This window comes from Phodopus roborovskii, unplaced genomic scaffold (assembly GCF_943737965.1).
Source record: "Phodopus roborovskii unplaced genomic scaffold, PHOROB, whole genome shotgun sequence".
Taxonomy (NCBI): Eukaryota; Metazoa; Chordata; class Mammalia; order Rodentia; family Cricetidae; genus Phodopus; species Phodopus roborovskii.
In genome coordinates this window covers 18,956,263-18,979,378 of record NW_026126409.1, presented here as the reverse complement: position 1 = coordinate 18,979,378, position 23,116 = coordinate 18,956,263, and the positions used below count along the sequence as shown (strand labels likewise).

At 50.3% G+C, this 23,116-nt stretch overlaps 1 protein-coding gene across 15 annotated transcripts in view; it reads right to left on the bottom strand.

Moving 5' to 3' along the window:
* The window catches only part of Ank1 (ankyrin 1), a 173,991-nt gene that overhangs the window by 17,459 nt on the left and 133,416 nt on the right, over nt 1-23,116 (bottom strand). For 12 of the 15 annotated variants that reach the window (XR_007834363.1, XM_051182118.1, XM_051182119.1 and 9 more), the window contains exons 18-38: nt 22,429-22,527; nt 20,328-20,426; nt 20,012-20,110; nt 18,981-19,073; nt 18,530-18,602; nt 17,843-17,866; nt 16,713-16,809; nt 16,328-16,406; nt 14,775-14,872; nt 14,467-14,691; nt 13,755-13,909; nt 13,159-13,370; nt 12,498-12,702; nt 12,106-12,202; nt 11,711-11,939; nt 9,862-9,987; nt 9,617-9,736; nt 8,419-8,497; nt 8,075-8,149; nt 6,146-6,277; nt 4,918-5,064 (exon numbers count right to left, since the gene is read on the bottom strand). Coding sequence is in view for 14 of the 15 variants with exons in the window: in XM_051182118.1 (XP_051038075.1) it covers nt 4,918-5,064; nt 6,146-6,277; nt 8,075-8,149; nt 8,419-8,497; nt 9,617-9,736; nt 9,862-9,987; nt 11,711-11,939; nt 12,106-12,202; nt 12,498-12,702; nt 13,159-13,370; nt 13,755-13,909; nt 14,467-14,691; nt 14,775-14,872; nt 16,328-16,406; nt 16,713-16,809; nt 17,843-17,866; nt 18,530-18,602; nt 18,981-19,073; nt 20,012-20,110; nt 20,328-20,426; nt 22,429-22,527 (2,563 nt within the window). In the remaining variant the exon portion in view is untranslated. Of the gene's footprint in view, nt 1-4,223; nt 4,358-4,917; nt 5,065-6,145; nt 6,278-8,074; nt 8,150-8,418; nt 8,498-9,616; nt 9,737-9,861; nt 9,988-11,710; nt 11,940-12,105; nt 12,203-12,497; nt 12,703-13,158; nt 13,371-13,754; nt 13,910-14,466; nt 14,692-14,774; nt 14,873-16,327; nt 16,407-16,712; nt 16,810-17,842; nt 17,867-18,529; nt 18,603-18,980; nt 19,074-20,011; nt 20,111-20,327; nt 20,427-22,428; nt 22,528-23,116 lie in introns of those variants that run through there. The other 3 variants (XM_051182124.1, XM_051182131.1, XM_051182132.1) reach the window with 2 other exon arrangements.

Here is a 23,116-nt window from a genome sequence, read left to right as displayed (position 1 = left end):
TGCACAGCTAGGTGAATGCTCTACCCCTGAATTCCACCTGGAACAGCTGTCCTGACTGTCCTGTCATCTCTGTCCCTCATCTGTACCAGTCCTTGTTTTCTTCCATTACTGATTCAGTTTTCCTGCTTCTGGTATCTGGTATTTCTTAACTAGCTGCCAGGCACCGTGCATTTTACCATTTTTGGGTGCTGGATGTTTTCATAGCTCTGCACATCCTTGGTAGCTGTCCTGTTAAGTGGTTTATTTGGAAAGCAGTTTGATTCCATTAATTTCATTTTCAGGATTTCTTAGGCAGGTCTTATACATCGCTCAAACTCGGATTACTTATTCTTATTTTCTGAAGCTTCATTTTCTTTCTGTGCCAGTGTCTGAATGGCCAGGCAAGCCACTGGGAATATCTGTTTAACACTCAGGCAAAGCATGTAGGTGACCTTCCAAAGGGCTCTCGTGTTCTGATTCTCTTTCTCCTTCTCTCTCCCTCTCTTGGTTGTTCCAGATAGGGTTTCTCCATGTAGTTTCCACGGTGTTCATTTGAGAGGAAATTTCATCTCAATTAAGCGAGAGTGGAGGAAACACATGTATGCTTTCTGTTCATTGTCACCGCAGGTGACGGCCTTCGGGGCATTTCCTATTTTCAGAGGACTCTACCCAATCTATTCAAACTTGCATGTGAGGATCTCAGCAACTCTAGAACTGACGTGGGTGGGCATCACTGCTAGTGTGGGGCTGTGGTCACTGAGGCCTATACCCTTGTGAGGAATGTCTCACTAGGTCAAGGGAAGATCTCCTTCTGTCCTACATACTTCAGAAATGCTCATCATTCTAGGACTCTTGCAGCCCTGGCCCACTTGGGTTACCAGTCCATCTTCCAGTCTAAAGGCCTTGGGGAGGTCAGACAGTAGTCACATATATAAGGCTTGGAGCAGAGTAAGTTAAGTCTGTCTGCCTGCCTCCCTCCTTCCCTCCTTCCCTTCTTCCTTCCTTCCTTCCTCCCTCCCTCCCTCCCTCCCTTCCTTCCTTCCCTCCTTCATCTCAGACATACATGTTTCTTTCCACCCTACCATGCAGCTCTCTGTAGGGTCGGGAGCAGACTCTCATGGTAGGAGAAGGACCCTACTCTACTTGCCAGTTTTGAATGGGTTCTTCAGGGCCACAATGGCTGAGTCCTCCATCAGTAACATCTGTGTCTATTCTTTGCTTTGTCTTCTTGAGTCCAGAGGAGGGAGGGACTCCAGGTGGCCTTACTCTACAGAGAACCTAACCCTAACTCCTTATTGACTGGCGTGGACTGCTTCTGGCCCTTGTCAATCTTGGGTCCTCATCTCAACCTTCACATTCTCCAGCACCATGTTGCATGGTGTGTCGAGGGCTTCAGTCGGCCCAGGCGTTTCTTGTTGTGGCAGTTGGTGAGCACTTCCACATTGTTCTTGACCAACTATGTGAGCACGGAGAGTGGACCATGTTAAGTTCCTCCTCCTCCCACTTCTGCAGTTCCTCATCTCATCCTTAGGTCTACTGAAGAGGCTCTTGGGGAGGTTTTTGCAGATCATGCCTGCCTGTATCATGTTGCTTTGGCTTCTTGAGTAGAGTGAGAGTTGGGTGGGGACTCCAGGTGACCTCAGGTGGCCTTTCTTCTTAGCAGGTTATTGTCCTGGCTCTAAACTCGCCCTCTTAGTTCAATGTTCATAGCCAACAAAAGGTATAGACAGGTAACCTGGCCCCAGACAGGAGTCACCTTTCACCAACCATATCATTTAACACTGTTCTAAATAAATGCATTTTGTTTCCAACTAGACATAATGCCTCATCAACACAGATGGAGCTGATGAACATGAGACGTCTACTTTTTCTTTCTGTATAAGAAATGTCTTATTTTTAGAAGAATGTTTTTTGTTTGTTTTTTGCTTTTTGTTGTTGTTTTTCTTCCAGGCATTTTTCTTCTTTGTGCTTATTCCATGGGTCTGGATGGTTCCCTCTTATGTAGGAGAACTGACTTTTGGGACAGGTCTCCTTTCCCATAACAATGCAGGCATGTAAGTCTGGAAAAGCTGTGGCAGGAGAAGATTCCTCTCAAATAAGGACACACCCCCCTTTTATGCAGGCACTGCCCTGAGTCCCTGCCACTTCCAATACAGACAAGCAGAGGAATGGAGCAAAGCACCCTGAAACTGACGCAATGGTCACAACTGTAATGTGTAGGGCTTAGCTGGCACCAGGCCAGGTACCAAGTGTCCTTGTCAAAGGACACCCAGAAATGGTACAGGAGGCTTGTGCCTCTCCCTCCCTGCACTAATGATCTCTTGCATCCTTTCATTTCTGACTGGAAGGACAGATGTGAGACAGCCTTTCCAGCATAGGGATGAGGGTGTAACAACAATACACAAACCAATCCTGATGCTAGAAAGCAGAGAGTATCAGGCCAAGGATCAATTTATAGTCCCCCCCCCACTGAGGGCAACATGCCTGTAGGGTTCAGAGTCTAAGCTCATCTTGAGATCTGTGGGCTTTTAGGTATAGAAGGATCAGCACGAGGCACAGAGAAGCCAGAAGAGCAGAAGCATCTAAACTCAAAGAGGAGAATCCTCTGAAGATGATGTCACTCCTCTGCTCAAACCCCACCACACGAAACCCAATGGTCTTCTGACAGTCCTTAGGGTTGGCTTCCCGATGCCCCTTAGGCCTCCTGCCTTCTCTCTCCCTACTGCCTACTGTCCCTCTGGTACTTCTGAATCTACCTTCTGGAATGTCCGTTCCTCCTTGTTTACATATGGCTCATTCCATCATCCTATTTGTGCCTCTGTTCAAATGCAACACTCCTACCATGCTACTGAGTCCCTTTATTCTGGCCTGTTTACCCCCATATCACTATGAGCCCATATCACATGTAACACATTATATATCCCAAGGGTTCATAACAGAAGGAAAACGTCACAAAGGCAGGATTGTGTTTTATTTTCTCATCTGAGAACTGACTTCACTCCCATGCCTAGGACGGTGTCTAACATGTAGCTGATGCTTGAAAAGTTTTTGCCAAATGGGCTAGCCCATGGCAACAGAGCCCTATCATCAGACACAGAACACACAGAGACTTGGTCCCATTCATAGACCGGGGACTGCTTAGGCATTAACACTGTTCTGGTCTGACTGTAGTCAATAGTCAGTTCTTCAGACCCGGGAAATTCTAAGGGCCTGCTAGTTCCATGAATGTTAATTTAGGGCGTACGAATAATCTGTGGGTTTAACTTGGTTGAAATAGTATGGGCAATATTAAAAAGCCCATGCCACACACCAAGTGTCTTGTCACTTGAACTTCCCAAAGCTTGCAGATGCTTTCAGCTGTCCTTCTTTTTCTTCCTGCGAAGGGGGAGCTGGCCTACTTAGGAGCTCCCCACAGGGCTCCAACCAGGTTCCTAGAGGGAAGCTACAATCCCCATACTGTAGGTCACTGTTCTGGAACCCTCTGGACCTGAAGAGTGAGTGGAGCATACGCATCAGCAGCTGCAGACAACACGCCATGCACACGCAACAGATGCCCATGGGGACAGCCATGAGATGCATGGGGTGGGGGCTGGGAGTCCTCTGTGACATGCACTTGTGAAATCTGATGGCTCTGGACACTTGGCCGGGTGGGGACAGTGGAGAACAAGAAGTACAAGAGAGTGAATCGTTAGGATGAGGTCAGAGGCAGAAAGAGAGGAGACAGGACGTGATCAGTAGATGAGCCCCGCACCTGATGGGTCTAGATAGCATGTTTCAGGAGACACAGGACATGAGAAAGAGAAAGTAGGGGAGGTTTGGCATGCACACGCCCCCACTTGACAGAAGGAGGCCCTTTGTCCAGCCTAGTCTAGAACTCACCTGCCCCTGGTACTCCCTGCTCCCTGATGACACCACAAGCTGTGACTCAGGTGCCCTTGTGTCCAGTGTACATGGCTAGGGACACCCTTTAAAACGGCCAGTTTGGGGAGCATTGCTGTCAGCCCATAGCTGTCCACAGAGGGGTGGGGACACCAGAAGGAGACACACCCCACAACTGACAACATTTTCAAAGTTATTGCAATCTAACCCAGTTTCTAAAGATGAGGAGACATCTCTGCTGTATGAGGGCCAGCAGGCAGGAAGGACCTAATGTGCAGGCTTCTGGGCCCCCACTCATTTCCCCTGGACAGACAGAGAGTGGATAAGGAGAAAGGCCTTGGGACCTCCATCCTCTGCTCCTTCATGGCAGTGCCTGCTTCTATCGTTGCTTTGTGCAGGGTGCAGGCCTCAGACACAGCTCAGTGGCAAAGGTCGGGGCCTCTGGGCTTCATCTCCTTGGGATGGGTCACACTGGGGCTCCCTGCCATGCTGAACCATACTGAAGAGTGCAGGGAGACAGATGAGATGAGAAAAAAGGGAGAGAGTGTGACAAGGAAGAGAGACTGGTCTCAAGGAGAACACACCCTTAGTCCCGAGGGTTCACAGTGGGATTTTAAACACCATCAACTGATCCCTGTTAGACCTGAATATCCCATAGATGGGGCACGAGCGGACCCATGCCCCGTGAAACAGAGAGCTTGGAGATTCTAGGGTGAGGGCCTAGGCAACTTCTTCCCAGACTGAAGTCTGTCCTTGCCGTGCCAGCCACTTCTGGGACCTTGTTTTTGGGGGCTGGTGGTGAGAGCCTGGGAACTGCCCATATGTGGGCACAGAGGCAGGCAGCCCTGCGGGAGGAGGCCCCCGCTGCACACGTAGGTGCCACCTGTCTCTCTCACTTGCCTCTGCTCTCCCTGGTAGGAGGAGTTCATCGCTGACGACCCTCCCATCAACAGGAGGGAGACATGGTTCAGGGGAAATGAAGTGTCAAGGGAAGGGGCCATTATTGCTGGTGCCTGGAAGGCAGGGCCCCAGCTCAGCCTGGTCTCATAGGACACTCACCATTCATCTGGGATGGTGACAATGAATAGTCCCGGTCTCCATGCCGCCGGTCTGGTTTGAGGTTGCGGCTCTGCCTGCCGGAGCCCTCCAACATGTTAACAATCTCACTTCTATCGATGTTCCGCAGGGCTGTGTACAGATTCTCCACTGTCAGGAGAGAAGAGAGGAGGCGCTGGAGGAACAAACTCACATGTTTCTAGAGTAACAGGAATGCTGTGCAGGCCTCACGGCCATGGGGCAGGAGGAAATCTGGGGAAGAGAAACAGTCCTGTTTTTGGATACAAAACTAAGAGTTGCAGTTGTGGTTTGGCTTGTTTTGTTTTGTTTCTTTCAATGCTGGTGATGGAGCCCATGGCCTTGTGCATGCTTGGCAAGTGTTCTGGCTCTGTTGAGCACAAGCCAGATGCTCAGTGGCCATTGTGAAGCATCTAAAGGTGTGTGTGTGTGTGTGTATGTGTGTGATAGCTATAGGTGTGTGTGTGTGATAGCTATAGGTGTGTGTGTGTGTGATAGCTATAGGTGTGTGTGTTGTGTATGTGTGTGTGATAGCTATAGGTGTGTGTGTGTGTGATAGCTATAGGTGTATGTGTGTGTGTGATAGCTATAGGTGTGTGTGTGTGATAGCTATAGGTGTGTGTGTATTGTGTGTGTGTGTGTGTGATAGCTATAGGTGTGTGTGTGTGATAGCTATAGGTGTGCGTGTGTGAGAGAGAGCAGGGGCTATAATAATAATGAGAAAGCAAGGGGAACAACTCCTTTGGAAGTCCCAGTCTACATCAGTGGATGAAGAAACAGATGGAAGCACCCAGCGCCGCACGGGGCAGGGTTTGGAGGAACTGCTAAAGCAGAGTGAGACGCCTTTTCTCCAGACAAGAGGAGAGTGTCCTAGGAGAGCAAGAGAAGAGCAGACTGGGATAGGCCACCTGACCCTGTTTGGAGACCACAGCACTCATCTGGTTGAGAAATTCAATAGGAACACTTGGAAAACTAGTCTTACATTCTATAACATATTCTCAGGGGTCCAGGGCAATTATTACCTCCCCCTGAGACCGGGAAAGATTGAGGGTGAGAGCCACAGGTGATATGGACTCATAGGATTGCCTAGGAGACCTCAAGACATGAAAAGTGAGAGAAGGGGCAGAGAGGGAAACCCCAGGTCAGCAGCAGGAGTGGAGTCCAAAAGAAGGGCAGATCTTTCTAGCAAGACAGTTGGCTGAATGGTACTGACTCTTCGCATTTTCGCCTTCACGCGCCACCCAGAGGGTCAGCAAGGCCGCACTCTGCTCCAACAAGGAGTTGGGGTTTTCTACACGGATCCTGTTGATGTCTTCCACGGTGAACTGCAGTTCCCGGGCCAGCTCTGTAGGCATAGAACCAAGAGCCAGTATGAGTGTGGAGTTTATCACAGTCCCTATTAAATCTGGGGCTCCTTCCCGCCAGGAAAGACTTGGTGTGGAATAAACATCTGCCTCCTGTGTCCCTAATGAATGGGGCTGGGAACCAGGCATTAGATGAGTGAGTGAATGAGTAAATGAAGACTTTTCCTTTCTTCTTTCATGACTTCACTGAGGAGGCGATGAGAATGAGCTTCCTCAGGGTACAGGACAAGCTAGTTCCCAGACTTCGAAGTTACCTGCAGCCTTGCACAGGTGGCCACTGGCTGTCCTCCAAGAACTAGAGGATAGAAAGGCAGCCCTGTGGTCATTACAGTAGCTTGGTGACATTTATTGTGACTGCTCACAGATGGTCAGAAGGGGAATACATAGGGTACTTAAGTATGAGGAAGACTGGCGAGAAGGTGACTGCAAGTCAGAACATGCCTATACAACACACACACACACACACACACACACACACACACACACACACACACACACCAAGCAGGAGTAGAAATAGCCTGAAGGGTAGCTGGTTCTTGCATTCTGAATTCCCGTCCTGTCTTTTCAGACAGTTCCCACTGTTGTAGCTGAGTCGTCTAAAGCGCTGTGCAGGGTGAGCACACACAGCACACAGGGCAGCCAACCACATGAAGATCAAAACAAAGAGTGGCAACAGAGAGCAAGTCAGTTTACAGAGCCGGAGGCTGCATCAACTCATGGAGCACTTTCCTCCGCCTGCCTGCTTCCTTTCAAACCCTGTCTGCCCTGTTGTAGCCAGGAGGTACCACAGGCTCAGCTACAGCCAGAGGTAAAAAGTGACTTCGGGAAACCTTGCCTTTCCCCCTTTTCCACAGCAAGCTGCCTCTGAGAAGCTAATGAGTAGCACCGAGAAGGCAGTGGACACAATCACAAGGTATTATATATCATATATAAATACACATATATATTAATATAATTTGTGTTTGTTTGGTTTTCTGTGTTCTGTCACTAGCTACCAACTTGCTTTACTAAGGTAGACCTTCACATTCCCAGTGGTAAAGCAAGGTGAACCAATATATCCAAAGGCAGCATATAGCATCAAATACTGGTGTGTTAGATATAAAATCTAATGTTTTTTTTTCAAAGGTGTCTCAAGCTAGCTTAGGTCCAGCTCATCTACAAATGGACAGGACACACTGGATCCCTGCTAATGCCGCTGGCCTACCTATTCCCCACCACTCTGCAGTTGAGAGTAGAAACTCAGTGAGTCTGCCTGCAAAGCCACACACCTATTACGCTTTGAAATAAACAGAATTTAAATATAGAGATGAACTCAGACACAGTTTTTGTTGAGAAAAATTCAAACAAATAAACAACGTGGGAAGGAAAAAACCCAGGTGGCATGTAAGATTGTTCCCTGATTTAACCCTGATTGTTACATAAGGCTCATGGCTTAAGATTTGTAAACTCCTTTCTGCACTCAACCAGTGCTTGTGATGGCCTAGGCTGATGCTCAACTTGTCAAGGTCATAAAATAAAGGGCTGTTTCCCCTAAGTCTCCAGTACTCTTGCTGTAAGGTAAGGATAATTGTTTCTCACAATGCTTACAGGAGAAATAGACAAACATGGAAGCCACTGCAGTGGTGTTGCTTCTAAAATGGGTCATCACAGACTCAAGGTACAATGGGTGATGAAGCCAGGGTTGGACACACTTCACCCTGAGTCACCCAGGAGGAAAGGTCATGGGTTAGGGAGATCTGAGGCTTTTTTTTTTTTTTTGTCCAAATTCCATAACTCACCTGCCCAGCTGAGGCCGAGGTGCTCTGTGATGATAGCCATCTTCATATCAGCACGGTCTGTGTCACTGGTAAAACCTGGGAAGATGAATTGGATTGCAGTTATCAGCTGGGGAAGGTCACAACATGGATGAGGTGGGTGTGTGGCCCTTACAGAAGGATGCTCAGGTGCACAGGACCTTGAGGCCTAAGGGGAGGGAGGGCTTTGCCTGATGCAGACAAAATAAGATGAACTGATACCAGGACAGAGTCCTTGACAAAGAAATCCTCGGTAGATTGCCTTGATGGGAATGTGTTTGCATTCTTATAAAAGCAAGCATATGGGGTGCTAGATTAGGGACTCCTACCCAGCCTGGACTCGCTGAGAATGCTGTATCGAAGACTTAGAGGTGTCAGGGTCCTCCTCCTGTCTTCTGCTCCACCACCCTGCAGAAGACAAATGACGGGTACCATGGATTTTGGGGTGTATTCCCTCTTAGAGAAGCTGGTGCAAGCTCTCATGGTTTGGGGAAGGGGCAGGGTGGTCCACAGCCTGATAGATAAAACACGTGGTAAGTGGGAATGGAATGAGGTGGGGGTACCCAGATGCTTCTTTAATAATATCAATAATGGCAGACCCGGGTAGCCATTCTCTTGTGAGCAGCTCCATTGGATACTCTCAGCTACGTGTGAGACAGGCAGGCAGGCACAATTATAACTTCTGCATCATTGGTGAGGAAACTGAGGCACAAAGTCACCCAGTAGAGACAGATTTTGGATTTAAACTCAGTTTTTCTTTCTGGATTCGCTTCTGCTTAATGACTCGTTTCTGACTCACACTGGCTTAAGGCTTAACACCAGGGCCTGTTTGTTCTAGGCGCTGGAAACTCCATTTGAGAGAGAAATAGATTCACCCTCATCCCCGGAAGGAAAAAGAGAAATTGAGTCACATATCTTAAGATGACCTTGCTTCTCTTCTAGGTGACCACAGAAGGTTAATGACTCAAACAACAGCACAATAGCACTGGCAGAATCATAGGGACACTGTGAGGATGGAGTTCCTCCATAGGTCCAAACACATGAGGCTCTTTCAGGGATCAGAAAGAGTCCATTGGTCAAGACTCCTTGGCTGAGTGTGGAAACCTGGATTTGGACAGTAGCTGGGAACAGGGTCCCCTTGTTGAGGGGAGACAGGCAAATAAATAGAAAAGATACTTGACAACTTCCATCTATGAGTAAGTGACCTTGGGTAAATCCCTGATTCAGCTGTAAGCCCCAGACACCTCAAGAGCAGCAGGGAGACTCTGTTTTCCATGTTCTAGAGAGGCCAGCTCCATGTCCTATCAGTGCCTGGCCCTGACATTCGCTCCTCGCATCACATAACCAGGCTTTATGGACATTCCAGAGCAAGCTTTCTCTGCCTAGCCACAAAGCAAATGTCCAGAGCAGAGCAAGAGCCCTGGGGAGCCTGGGAATTGAAGTTAGTGCTTCAGAATGAAGAAGGAAGCCCTTCGGATGTATGCATGTTTGGGAACTTCTGAGGGGCACTGGCAGGTGACAGCTCACCTTGGTGCAGGGGGGCATGGTGATATTCAAGTGGCAGAGGATGTGCTGTGTGTCTTCGTACTTCATCGCCTTTCGCAGGAATGATAAGAACCCTCCTGGCTCGCGACTGCTGTCCCTCACCTAGATTCAATTACACACAGGGAGCTTTAGCAGGACCCTCTATGCCTCTAGGCTGGTGTTCTCAGGGGTTCCTGCCTCCCAAACTCCTGGACCAAGAAAAGAGGGTGGCCATAGGAGGCCAGCACCTTCACAGGGATGGCCAAACGGTTCTCTCGAAATGACTGGAAGTGGAAGCTTCGCTGTTGGGTTGCTTTCTTCACAGGCACCAAGTTCCCAGAGAGTTCTGCAAATAGAGGCATTCCTTCCAGAACCTACAGGAAAAGAAAAGCGTGCTGAGCTCATATAGAAACGCCTGTAAGTTTCTGTGTTCCCCTCTCCTACCATTCATTCCTCGCACAGGGAGTAGGCTATGAGAAGCCTCATTGCTGGTTTAGGGAAAAGTGCCATAAATAAGCCATGATCTATTGATGCAGACTTATGGCGAGCATGTTCCCAAGAACTTAGTGGCCTGCCAGGACAGCACAGCATGTCTTCTGGAAAAGTCCTGGTCTGTCCTGAAGGTGTTCTGTTTGTGAGGTGTGCTGAAAAGCCTACAAGTGCTTCTCATACATAAGGATTCCTTCTGTGTGCATAATAGCTTCAACTGAGATGTTGTTATGATCATAACTGACCGCTGAGGACATGGAGGCCTAGAGGCAATAAGTACTTTGACCAGTGAGTGCCAGGGCAACGTCAGAACCAAGCACACCTATGTCTCAGCCATGAACTTCTGATACCAAGCCAGCTCTCAAGAGTTAGTTCTTTTGTCAACTTGATATAGGCTAGAGTCATGTGAGGAGAGGAAACCTCAATTAAGAAAAGCCTGCCCTCCACCCTTCTCCCCGACCAGACTAGCCTATGTGCAAACCTGCACTGCATTTCCTTGACTGATGATAGAGGTGAGAGGGCCTCCCTCTGCCACTCCGGGGCTAGCTGGTCCTGGGTTGTATATAGAAGCAGGCTGAGCATGCCATGAGGAGCAAGTAAGCAGCATTCCTGCTTCTGCTACAGCCTCTGCCTCTAAGCTCCTGACTTGAGTTCTTGCCCTGATTTCCTTCCACGATAGACTATGACACAGTGGTGATGAGCTGTAAACTGAAATAAACCCTCTCCTCCCCAAGCTGCTTTTGGTCATGATGTTTTATCACAGCAACAGAAACCCCGACTAAGACAGCAGCATTTGCAGGTAAGTCCAGCAAACATTCAGAGGCCAGGCCTTCAGACAGTCCTAGCTTATTATATAAACACGAGACAGAATCTCGGGATTAGTAATAACTTCAAATCCAGTTCCCATGCTCTCATCAATTTATCCACATAGTTCCTGCTTTTCTAGATGCTAGCACACCCCAGGACTGCTGTAGAAGCAGGTTTGATCTCTATAGCTCGAGTGTGATGTTAGTCCTCTTCCCCGTCTTGGCTTCCCAGTGTGTACACTGGGTGCCCACAGCTAAGAAAGCAAAACCCTATTTTATAAGTAAGGTATTTTAAGAAAAAAGGGATTTCAAAAAGAGCGTGCGTGCGTGCACCACGTGCATGCAGGTGCCCACAGAGGCCAGAGAGGGCATTGGATTTCCTGGAACTAGTTACAGGTAGGTTGTGAGCTGTCTGATATGGGTGCTGGGAAATGAACCCAGGTCCTCTGCAGGAGCAGTAAGTGCTCCTAACTGCTGAGCCAGCTCCCAGCCTCAAGTTACTTTCAATTGTGCCAGATTCATGTGAATGTCAGCAAGTGCCGATTCTTACCACACAAGTCCCTGAGAGGCCTGTGGTGGGGACCCTCACGTTTGCCATGACTTCGCTAAGATGATTCTTGGGAGGGGAGCTGAAGCAATACGGCCTAAAGGTCCCTACAACTCCAGAGGGAGGACTTCTGGCCTGGACTGGCCACCATGCTCCAGAACCACCATGAGAACCACCTCAGCCCAGGGCTTCACTTCCTTGTGTGAAGCGAGAAAAGCCTTCCAGGGCTGTTATGAGGAGACCCAGGAGCCATACCTCTATGTCCCTGCTCCGTGCCACCTCCACAAAGTTCTCATGCTGTTCCAGGGTCTTGTCCACTTTGTCATCTGTCATGCAGTAGCAGCGGAGCCGTCCTTCCCGAGGGTCATTCATCTTGGCAAAAATGACAAACTTGGCCATGTAGGGGACCGCAGTGAGCTCTTTGTACAACAGGGTGGCAAAGTGCACGGCCTCTGCAGTCCGAGGGCAGTCTGACAGCCAAAACCTATGAGGGGACGGCGAGTGGTGAGCATGTGGCCACGCAGCAGCAATTGCACGCTGTCTGGTGGGAGCAGCGGCAAAGAACTTTCAAGCCTGGCCTGGGGGAGGGCCAGGCCATGAGGGTAGCTCCCTGCGGCCACCATGCTGGGCTAGGAAGGGCCAAGTCTTACCTGGCTGAGACATTGGTGGTAAAGTTGGCACACTCGTTGGCATACACAAGCTTGGTTGTTCCCGTTATGTCTTCCCACTGGGCTTGGTCAGTTCCACCTACGAGAGCAGCAGAGGCAGGGCTGGGGGACACTTTCCAGTCAGAGGCAAGAAGCTCACATGTGCTAAGACAGAAGCGGTACATCCGGTGGTCCTTGGTCTGCAACCCGAGCACTGCATCCCCGTGCTGTGCTGAGGGCTCACCCTCAGGCCATAGACTTAGACTCAGTTCCTTTTTCTCTCATCGCCAGGGAAGCCGTAAGAGCCCCAGGAAGTTGCTGGCTTTATCTTCCACCACCCAGTGTGCCCCAAACCAGCCGCTGCCAAGGAAGCAAACGCCAAGCCCGCCACTCACCAATGACGCTGCACAGTAGGCGCAGGCTGGTGGTGTCCCCTTCCCCACTGTCCCTGGGGTTGTCAGTCCACGAGGGAGGGAGTGGGATTCGAAGCCCAATGGGACGGTGGAACTTCCGGCGCCTTGGCTCAACAGTGACAATGGGGCTGAACGTGGCCTGGTTGCCCAGGAGCTTGGTCACCAGCTCATCGGGGACAGGCTGGGCCTGTGAAGCACCAAAGATGGAAGGCTCAGCCCCAGGCAGTCAGTGGCTGGCCAGATAGGGTGGGCCAGGTGCCCTCAAAGTTCGGATGAGGAGGTGACCCCTCCACTACCTCCTATACTTTGATGAGAATGGTATCCACCTAGGCCCAACCCCACAGCTTAGTGTCTTTCTGAGCCTTTTTTACCCCGTCTCCCATTTCCATGCTTTCTTCAGCACTGTGGCCCACTTCAGGCGTCCTGTGGAATCCTTCTTGGGGGACACAGCTAGCCACATTCAGTGGCCATGCTGGACTGTCTCCAGGCCTTTAGAAAACACCTGCTCTTCCCTCCCCCACCTGGAGTGACTCTTCAGCTCAGATTTCCCAGACAAAAGTGTGGGACTGTCCTCAGGGGCCAGGCCTTCTACAGAGCCTGACCTCCACGTGGCCTTGGGAACTGCAAGGAGGGGCCGCATCACCTGTAAAGCCAGCTTCACTTTCTTGGTGACAGCGTTTTCCGGGAATGTTGCTTGTACCAGGGGCACCAGCTTGCTTCTCAGGGAGCCCCCTTCAGGACCAACGGTGTCGTAGTCCTGGCACAGCCGTGACATGATCACAAAGTACAGGGGGAAGTCGGTGGTGATGATGCGACACACGCGCCTTTTCTCCAGCTCCTCCAGGGTCCCCAGCTCTGGAAACATAAGTTGCCTTGGGATGAGCTATGACTGTGGTTTCAGGGTAGTGGCCCTCAAGGCTCGGGCTGAGCTGTGACTGTGGCTCCTAGGTTTCCATGTCTCCCTAGGGGCTTGGCAGGGAGGTGGCCTGGAAGGAGTACCGACTGGACCCAGAGGCCCAGTGGAAGAGCGCTGGTCACGGGGGGTGGGGTGGGGTGGGGAGAGGAACATCATGCCCACTCACATGTCCTGGGCACCCAGCATTTGATCATAAGGCCCATTCTAAGCCCCTCTTAGCCTCCCCGAACCCCAGGCAGTGCTGACAGACCACCCCAAGTGTGCAACCCCAGATCCCATCTTCCCAAAGCAGGAAAGCCACCTGGAACTGTAGGGTCCCGTACCTTCATCCATGCCATTAAGGATCTGGTCCAGGTAGCTTTCTCCATAGCGGCTCTTGTGCTCTTTCCACACAGAGCCGTTTTCACTCCTCAGTACCACCAGTTCACGGTCCCCACGGCCATGAGAGGCAAAATGGGGGATCTCCACAATCACCGGGCTGAGGTAGAACACAGCAAGTGGTGGGAGCGCGTTCTAGAGGAGGCCGCATGCCTGGGCCCAAGGGGGATGGCCGCGGGCCCAGCTCACAGCCTCCAGGCCAGGGCTATGGAGGCACAGGCCTGCCTGGGGCCACTGAGGCTAAAGCTTTCACTGTTACTGGCGGAAAGCAGAGCTCCGGTGACCCCAGTGCGTTTTAGGCAGGTGAGAAAAGAGAGTACCTCTTTTCTCTTGGTGGCCTTGGGGACCCTCTGTGGGGAACGCCTTCCAGATGAACACTCTGGTGCTTACATGAGTAAACCCTAGGCCCCCAAATAGACAAATTTTCCCTGGTCTCTTCTCTAGCCTCCTAGCACTTTTGAGGGAAGTGGGCTCCTCTAGCACCATAAACTGCCTCATGGGCCTGAGAGAGGCAGGCAAGCCTGCTTGTCGCCACAGCAGAGAAATGAGATGCTGGGCACTGCCTGGGTGGGACGGTCCTTCAGTCCCAGCTTCCTGAAGTGGCAGGAACTGCTTGGAGACACTAGTTGCACACATACCCCTGGGGGCATATCTCACCTAAGGAACTGGGCCCCCGTGGGCCCCAGTGCGATGATCCTGCTGGCTAGACCCTCTTCCTCAGCCAGCGGGGGTGGTGTGTTCAGCTTCTGAGGCTTGACCAGTCTGCAGGTGATGCGTGTGGGTGCTGCACACGTCCGGGGAGGGATCACCACCCTCAGGCCATTATGACGACTCCCTCTCATGGATCCTCCTCGGGCATCAACCATAAAACTCACCAGAAACCTGGAAGCACGGGTAGATCATGACAGGGCTGGCTTCCTTCTCAAGGACAGGAAAAGTGGGTCCCAGGTGTGTGCAACACTTACCCTGTGTGCACAGGACTGGCCACGGGGCTAATGTTGTCTGACGTCTCTGTGGCTGGGCTACTGGGGATGAGTGAGTCCTCATCGTACTCTTTAGACCCCTGCAGAAAAGACAAGGTCTCCTGTCTCTTATCTTACCCCAGGATACCCAAACATGTGCCCAGGTCCTGGAGCTCAGCTGGAAGAAACCACTCCCATGAAATGAACTCCGCCCCTTCCTCGCTTGCTGTCCTCTGCTGGACACACACATTGAACACCCTTCTGTCTCTCCTGCCGTTCCCCATGCTTTCCTCTCCAGAGCTGCTTCTAGAACCTGCACCATCACCTCATGGCTACTTGCCCTATTGGCACTGTGTGTGTGTGTGTGTGTGTGGCTCTGTGAGGTGAACCCATCAGGCTCTATGGGATTTCCCATTCATCACTGGTGGAAGGAGACTGTTCATGGCCTCACAAAAACCCATGTATCTAAGTCCACATTCAGAGTTGATAGCAGCTCCTAGGAGAAAATTAAATCCAACCTTTTATATGGAGCCCTAGATGGGCACTTAGTAGAAATGTAGTATATACCTCTTATTGGGTTTATGATTTAAGAAAAGACTTGGAAAGAAATGTTGAGGTTCTGCTTAACATGTACAACCACTGTGTTCTCTTTGTGTGTGTGTGTGTGTGTGTGTGTGTGTGTGTGTGTGTGTGTGTGTGTAGAGAATGGGATAGTTATAGGACAAGACACACTCAGGCCCCCTGGGCTTGTTCCTGCTGCTTTGACAGCACCCAGGGACAATGTCACAGTGGTACCAGGGTCCCATCCCATCTGATTACCTCTCAAATGAATAGCAACTCCAATGCTGTATCGTGCTGATACCCTAGCATATTTTCAGACTCACGCCCTTTGTGGAATGAGGAGGGATTCAGCCCACCTTGGCTATCAGGGTTTAGGGCAGACATGGCAGCCTTCAACACTGCATCAACTCTCTTCTCTCCCTAAGAAATGTTCCTGCTCCGGAGGAGAATGACAGTGGCCTAATCTTTAAAACTGTTTGGAGCCATTCTCATCCTTCACCCCTAGACACCTATGGACAAATTCCAGTAGAAGGCTAGGAGAGTACAAACAGGGTACTGTCACAAACAACTGTTCCACTGAGAACAGTGCTCTGAGACCTTTCTGTCTGCATGGGGTCTCTGGTTCCTATTATCAAATGGGGGAAGACGAGGAAAGGCACAGTGACCCCTTCTCAAGAGAGGGAGCTGAGGTGTCAGAGCTTTGGTGTTTTTGCATCACAGGGGTGAGGTCCCTCCCTGGCCCCATAGCTGGCTGGCCTGAACATTTTCCCGCATATTATGATGGTGTTCCTCACACTCAGAGACCTCCAAGGTTCCCAGGACTCACAGTGGGCTTAGTGAGTATGCCTGCCACACTGGGCTCCACAGAACACAGGGAATCATGGCTCTGAAGGTGTGAGCCTCTCCACTTTACCTCCTATTGTCCCCAGGTCATAGGAACACAATCATGGAATGTCCTCACTCTCAGCTATGGGAAGAGATAAGGAGTTCCTTACCTGTTCTGGGTCTTCAGATCGGATGACCACAGTCTCGGGGGTGACACAAGGGATCCTTGGGATGGCTGGAGATTCCACCCTGTGAATCAGGAACAGTAGACAATCAAAGAGCCGAACATTTGAAGCAGACCCCTCCATGATCCTCATAGACTTAAGTGACAAACCTCAGTCCATCTAGTGACCTGCTTGTTCACCCCTCACCTCATCTCACGTGATAAAATGACTGTCTCATCTACAAATTGACCCATGTCTCCCTGTACCCCGAAGCCTCTCCTTCCCTAGGCACGCCCAGGCCTGGCTTTCCCCTGCATCTCTACCCTGAGTCCTAGAGCCACATCTGGCTGTCCACAGCATGATCCTCCCACCCACACTGAGCCCATCTTACACTTGGTCTAGCTTCGGCACAAAATCCAACAGCTCTTTCTCCTCACCCACATCGCGGGAGTCCCGCCTCTCAGCCTTGGAGCCAACAAGTTCGTCGCCTGAAAACCAGGAGCTCAAGTGAGTGGCAGGCTGGAGACAAGAAGTCACTTTTGCTCCTAATAAGCATTTTTCATAGTCTACCTCTTGATGTCTACTCTAGAGTGGAGGGCAGTGCTGGTTTTTGATGCCTCAAGGAGCATGTAAGTCATGGAAATTCCCAGTTCTGGTCTTCAAGCACTAGAGCCCAGGGTAGGCCAGTCTCTAACCCCTCTGCCTCCCCCTGACTTTGTAGGATGGAGAATACAGCCAGAAAGGTTTTTTTTTTTTTTTTTGGTTTGGTGACTTTCCCATTACACAGCAGCTCTTTCAGAGTGCAAAGCGTCACCACAGAAAGAATCAAAGTTACAGATATTTCTTCCTTCCTTCCTTTCTTCCTTTTTTTTTTTTCTTTCCGTTTTTTGAGACAGGGTTTCTCTCAGGCTGTTCTGGAACTTGCTTGTAGACCAGGCTGACCTTGACCTCAAGGATTTGTCTTTCTCTGCCCCCCTGAATGCTGGGATTAAAGGCATGAGCCACCACACCCTGCTTAGTTTACAAGTATTTCTAATCTGCCATTACAGAGGGGAAAATAGCTCAGTGCTCAAACCTATGCACTGGAGGCTGTAGCGTTCTTTTGTCACGGAAACTCCTTTATTTCCATTACTATTTCTACACCTCATCCTGGAACTGTTATCTGTAGTTCCAAATCTCATGAAGAGGATCCAACTCCTTGCACCTAATCAACAACCTGTACCCCTCCCCTGTCCCTGGCCTGACTGGAGCAGCAGCCTGGGCTCTGCAGGGGGAGCCCGCCCTATGACCTGGAGCTGACAGGATGAAGTGTAACTGTTCATGCAGGATGAGCACAGACACAGTGACATGGGCACAGATACAGAGGTGGCTTCATGGTGTGCATGTCCTGTTTAGTCAGCTCGGGGCCCTGCACGGGGCCACGGGGGATGAAAAGCAGGCATGGGTTAGTGAGGACTCGTGGGCTAATGGTGGGATGTGCTCTGGTGAGAGAGACCACGGGGAACATAAAGCATTTCATACCCATTACAGATATCTGAGCAGTTCCTGGAAGGCAAAGAAGAGCCAAGGTGAAGGAATGATGGCATCAGATCCCGGAAAGCGAGAGGCATGTCATTAAGAGCACACGTGCTAGCTGACCGTCACACAACCACTGAATTCCAGACAGAAGGGGCCAGAGAGCAGGCCTGACCCTGCTGTCCTGCATTCCCTCAATTCTGAGAGGAAGCAGGGCAGGGAGACGGGGAAGACACTCTGGAGCTCATGAAGTTGAAACCTTAATTTCCCTGAGGACAAGGGAAGACTCCAGACTTTCTGCCCACCACGTTGTCAGAAGGGCAGCCGATCAAAATGCATTCTCTCTTTCAACAACCTGACTTATCATTTGTAGAGGCTCAAGGAAAACAGCAGCCAGATGTTGCAGCTGCCAGCAGCTGCCTTGAGTAGACCCATTCTTGATCAAATACAGGAGCATCATATATACCACTATACCAACTAACCTGCACATAAAGACTTGAGATCTACAATATTAACCTCTAAGTTTCCAATTTTCCTTGACCCAGGATCATTGGGAAGGAATTATTCTGTCAATAGACAATATTTGTAAGAAGCGAGTCTCCCGGTTTCAATGTGTGCTTGAATGTACAGCCCAGATCTGTTCCAAGGGCAGCTTGAGAGGATGGAGCCTGAATTTATCACCAAAGAGTTTACCTTCATCTTCAGACACATCCAGGATCTCATCCACCGTCTCCGGATAGCTCATCCGATGTTTGTCACTGACTAACTGAAAAGAGAAAGGGCAGGGGTTGGGACCCACACGGAATGGAGCGTGGTATCTTTGCTTCAGTCCAGCTACTGCCCCGGAGAAGCAGTCACCAAAGGAGATGGAAAGATGTGCCTCCAAAGAAAGTCAGGCTAGGAGGCATTTGATCTGGAAGCTGAAGCCTGGCAGGTGCCACGGGCAGGATAATGCCAGACCTCAGACTGCCTGCCCTCCTACCTCACCTCAAGCCCCATCCAATTCTTTGGACACTAGGTGGCAGTATTTCCCCACCTGAAGCAATGCCTGCCAGGTGGGAGGCATTGGCTTTGGGCAGTAACTCTCAGGGCCCTGGCTATAGTTGGGGTCAGGGTGGCTGCCTCAGGGGAGGGGCAGACGTACCACAACACTGGTTTCATCCGTGACCACCTTGAGCACATCTGTTACAGAAATATAGCCCAAACGCTTGGCTATTGCCAGAGGTGTGGTTCCGTTCTAGGACAGAGGGAAAGCAGACAGTCAGAGGAGAGAGTCTGTCTCTTGCATATAGACCAGGTTTGCTTGGATTCTTCAGAAGGGCCTACGTGGGCAGATTGGGCCTTGGAGCCAAGATCTGTGTACAAGTGTGTGATCCTGGAGGCCACAGAGATGAGACAGGGCAGGAGGACAAGCAGGACATCTTGCGAGCCCTTGGTGTGAAGTATATGGCCTGGACATGAGAACAGGGCTAAGCCCCACCAAGGCAGGCAAGCAAAGCTGGGGGGACCAGGCAGAAGCAATGCTCCCATGCCCCTTCCACTAACTGACTGTTGCGATAGCAGCAATCCTGAACAGTTTGCTTAACTAATTAGAGCAGTCAGAATTCACAAATTCCCCAAGTGGGATAGGGGCACACTTAAATGCTTTGAAAGGTGAAAACGTGCAGGCATTGGAGCTCTTATTCTCTTTGAAGGTGTTCCCTGCTTGCAGAACATGCCTGGGCTCCACATGACTTCAGCCCACCTGCAGTTACCCTCAGCAAACATCTATAGCAAGGGTCCACAGCTTTCAGTAGGTTAACACTACAAACCCCATGGCCAGGATAGGGAATTCATCCTGAACCACATCACCAAGGCTGGTAGGGGTGTCTTTGAGGTCCCAAGTATTTAATTTTGTCTACTTATGCCATCCTTGATGACGGTAGCTTCAAACACACCAAATGAGCGTCAGCAGGAACAGTTACAAGCCAGAGGAGAGGAGGCATGATGTTGTGAGGGAGACTCTACAGTGACCAAAGAGAGGACTGCATTCCAATGTCTAAGTCCTGGAGTACACAAGGCAGCTAGCTACATTATGGTACCTAGCTCTGCCCAGACTCCAGGGTGTCAGCAACCTATATGGTCAAGGATGCTCCCACACTGTGTGAAATGAAATGGAACCAGGTGGGTACTCACCGAGCTGACCTCATTTGGAGAAGCACCATTCTTCAGAAGCAGTGTCACAATGTCTGTGTGTCCTTGCTGAGCTGCTTGGTGCAAGGGGCTGTATCCTAGCTATGAAGTAAGGCAGACATTTGACAGGATCAGTTAGCTGTTGGGGGGAAGAATTGCATACAAACCCCAGAGTCCACCTACTACAACTCCCCCCCCCACTTCCTTCTCTAGGCTCAAAGCTCAGGACTGAAACAGGATCTGGAGTGGCCCGGGCTGTCTCCTAAGTGAGTGCCCAGGAGCTGTCAGCCTGGGAGCTGGGTGTAAGGTACCCCTGTACCTTGGTCTTGGCATTGACATCCGCCTGGTGCTGTAGCAAAAACTTCACCAGCTTGATGTTTCCATAATGGCTGGCCACGTGGAGTGGGGTGTAACCCATCTGAAAGGCAAGACATGAATGTGGGTGGGAAGTCAACCAGGCCTTCCAAGCACCAGCAGACCCTTACAGAAGTGGCTGCTCAAGGGAGGGGAAGGAGACTAAGAGGAAGGGTGACACAGAGCTGTGAGACAAAGCTGATACTGGTTAGAGAAGGGACAGGACCAGTGTCACACAAGAGAAGGCTGAAGTCATCAAGCAGGCAATTGGAAGGCTGACATGACCCAGAAGAGAGGGCTGGGATGAAAGCAGCTAGCCATGAAGATGGTCAAGGACAGTGGGCATGAAGAAGCTGAGAGAGGCTTGGCAGGGGTTGTGGCAGGGGGATCGGAGAGATCTGCACCAGGATTTGAGAAGCATTCTCTTTAGAAGGAGGGGCTGACAGGTCTGTGCTAGGAGGAGCTCTGGAAGGACAGCCAGCCATGCCTGTCAATGCTGATGTTCACAATAGCGACTCACTTCTTCTACTAGAGGGGTGGAGCCCTACTCTAGGTATCCAGATGCTAGCTGAGTTACTAGAGTTTATAGGAACTGACCATGGTCTAACGTGATGGGCCATGGTTAGTCATGTGACAGTGGGCTGCCTGCTGTTTTCCAAAGAATCTATCCTATTGATCTTTGTTTGTGTGTTTTCGGTAGGGAAGAAGCTGGGTTTTCCGGACACCAGCATGTGCTCCACGCTCTCCGTTCAAACTGAGCTCCAGCTTCCATTGATTACTTCTGTGTTATGCCCAAAAGGCTAACATGTCTTTGGTTACACATGTACTTAGGGAACCAGCTGAAGAGTCCAGAGACCCTCTGCACACAAACCCTTTGGGTCAGACCCTCATGACCTGAGATGACTTTGTGATCTATGAGCTCTAATCTCCAGAACAGGGTCCTCCAGGGAAGGACCCCAAAGACTGAACTAGGCCAAGGATACTTTGAGGTCTTGAGATTTTTGTTGGGGCTGCAGGGTGTCTTCAGCACCTCCTGGCCAGTGCATCTGTGGAACCGGTACGTGTGTGCATGCTGCTGGCGGTGTCACTCTGTTCCTTCTTTGGGGGTTTTTCAGTGCTGGGGACAGAACCCAGGACCTGCCTTGCCCATGGCTAGGCAAACTCTCTTCTCTACTCTGAGTTACATCTTCAGTCCCTTGTCTCCTCCTCCTCATCTTCTCTTCGACACAGGGTTTCTCTGTGTAGCTTTGGAGCCTATCCTGACTCTGTAGACCAGGCTGGCCTCAAACTCACAGAGATCTGCTTGCCTCTGCCTCCCAAATGCTGGGATCAAAGGCGTGCACCACCAACGCAGGGCTCCCTTGTCTCTTATCTGGCAACCAAAGGAACCAGGGTGTTCCTCTTCCATGCAGCTCCTTTTCCCACTGGAGGTGCTCTTTTCCCATTCTGGGTTGCCAGCTTCTTATTCTAGATGTCACATTTTGCAACCCTTTCCTGTCACCGCAGTCATCTTCCCCACACTGCACAAGCCCAGAGCAGTGTGTTGTGTGCCACACACACACACACACACACACACACACACACACACACACACACTCACCCTTACACACAACACAGGGCTCTTGCCACAGAGAGCTTGAGAGAAAGTCAAACTCCAGTCAACACAATCCTGGCATAAAAGGGGCTATTACTTCCAAGTAACACAAAGGAAGCCTGGGTAACCTCCACATGCTTACTACACACATGAGGCAGGACTTAACATCATGTGTAAACACCCCTTCCAAGTTTGTATAACAAACTCAAAGGTCTAGTAAACTTTTAAAAATGCCCAGTTATAATGAGTGACCATGAATCCTGGTGTCTCAAGACTTCTTACCAGTCCATGAAAAGGCAGAAAAGTGATGATCCTCAAGGTTTTGTCTCCATGAAGGAGACAATTCTGAGGTGTGAGGGGGTGCCCCTGTGATGTACTAAGGTGTGAGGGGGTAAATCTGGGTGGATCAAGATGGAGCATGCAGCTAAGGGAGGGAGCCATTACAGGTTCAGGATGGGGTTGCCTGTCTTACCCGTGTGGTAGCATCCACTGTGACGCCATGCTTGATCAGCACGTCTGCCACTGGAACATGGCCTTCTTGTGCTACCAGGTGGAGAGGAGTGAGTCCACTCTAAAAGAGAAACATGTCCATCAGCTTTGAGCCAGGGAAGAATTCCAGGCTATAGTGACAGAACTGTGAGACTTGAGAGCCCCAGGCATGTGCAGCACCAGATCGGCTATCTGACTGATTATTTGGCAAAAGTTTTCCTTTCCTGGGCCTCCAGGTCCTCATGTGAATGTCAGGTGACTAATATGGGGAAGGGTCAGGCAGCGTTTTCTGTTAAGGGCCAGACTGCTAACTTATGAGACCTGTGACTTTGTAGCTTTGGCAATCCTGCTAACAAGCATTACTAACCAGCCTGAAAACCGACAGGCATGGCTGGTGGGCAACATCTTGTATGCTGTGAATATGTTTTTCTTACTTGTTGATGACAAGTATAGACAGGGTTACCAGAATAAGAGAATTCTGGGAAGATGAACTCAGGGAGTGAGTCCCCAGAGAGACACCCTGTAGCTTCGGAGGAAGAAAGAGACCTGGGCATTCTCTGGTAAGCCAAAATTATGTGGACATACACAGATTAATAGAAATGGGTTAATAATTAAGAGAGAACTAGCCAATAAGAAGCCCGAGCCATCGGCCAAATAGTTGATAATTAATA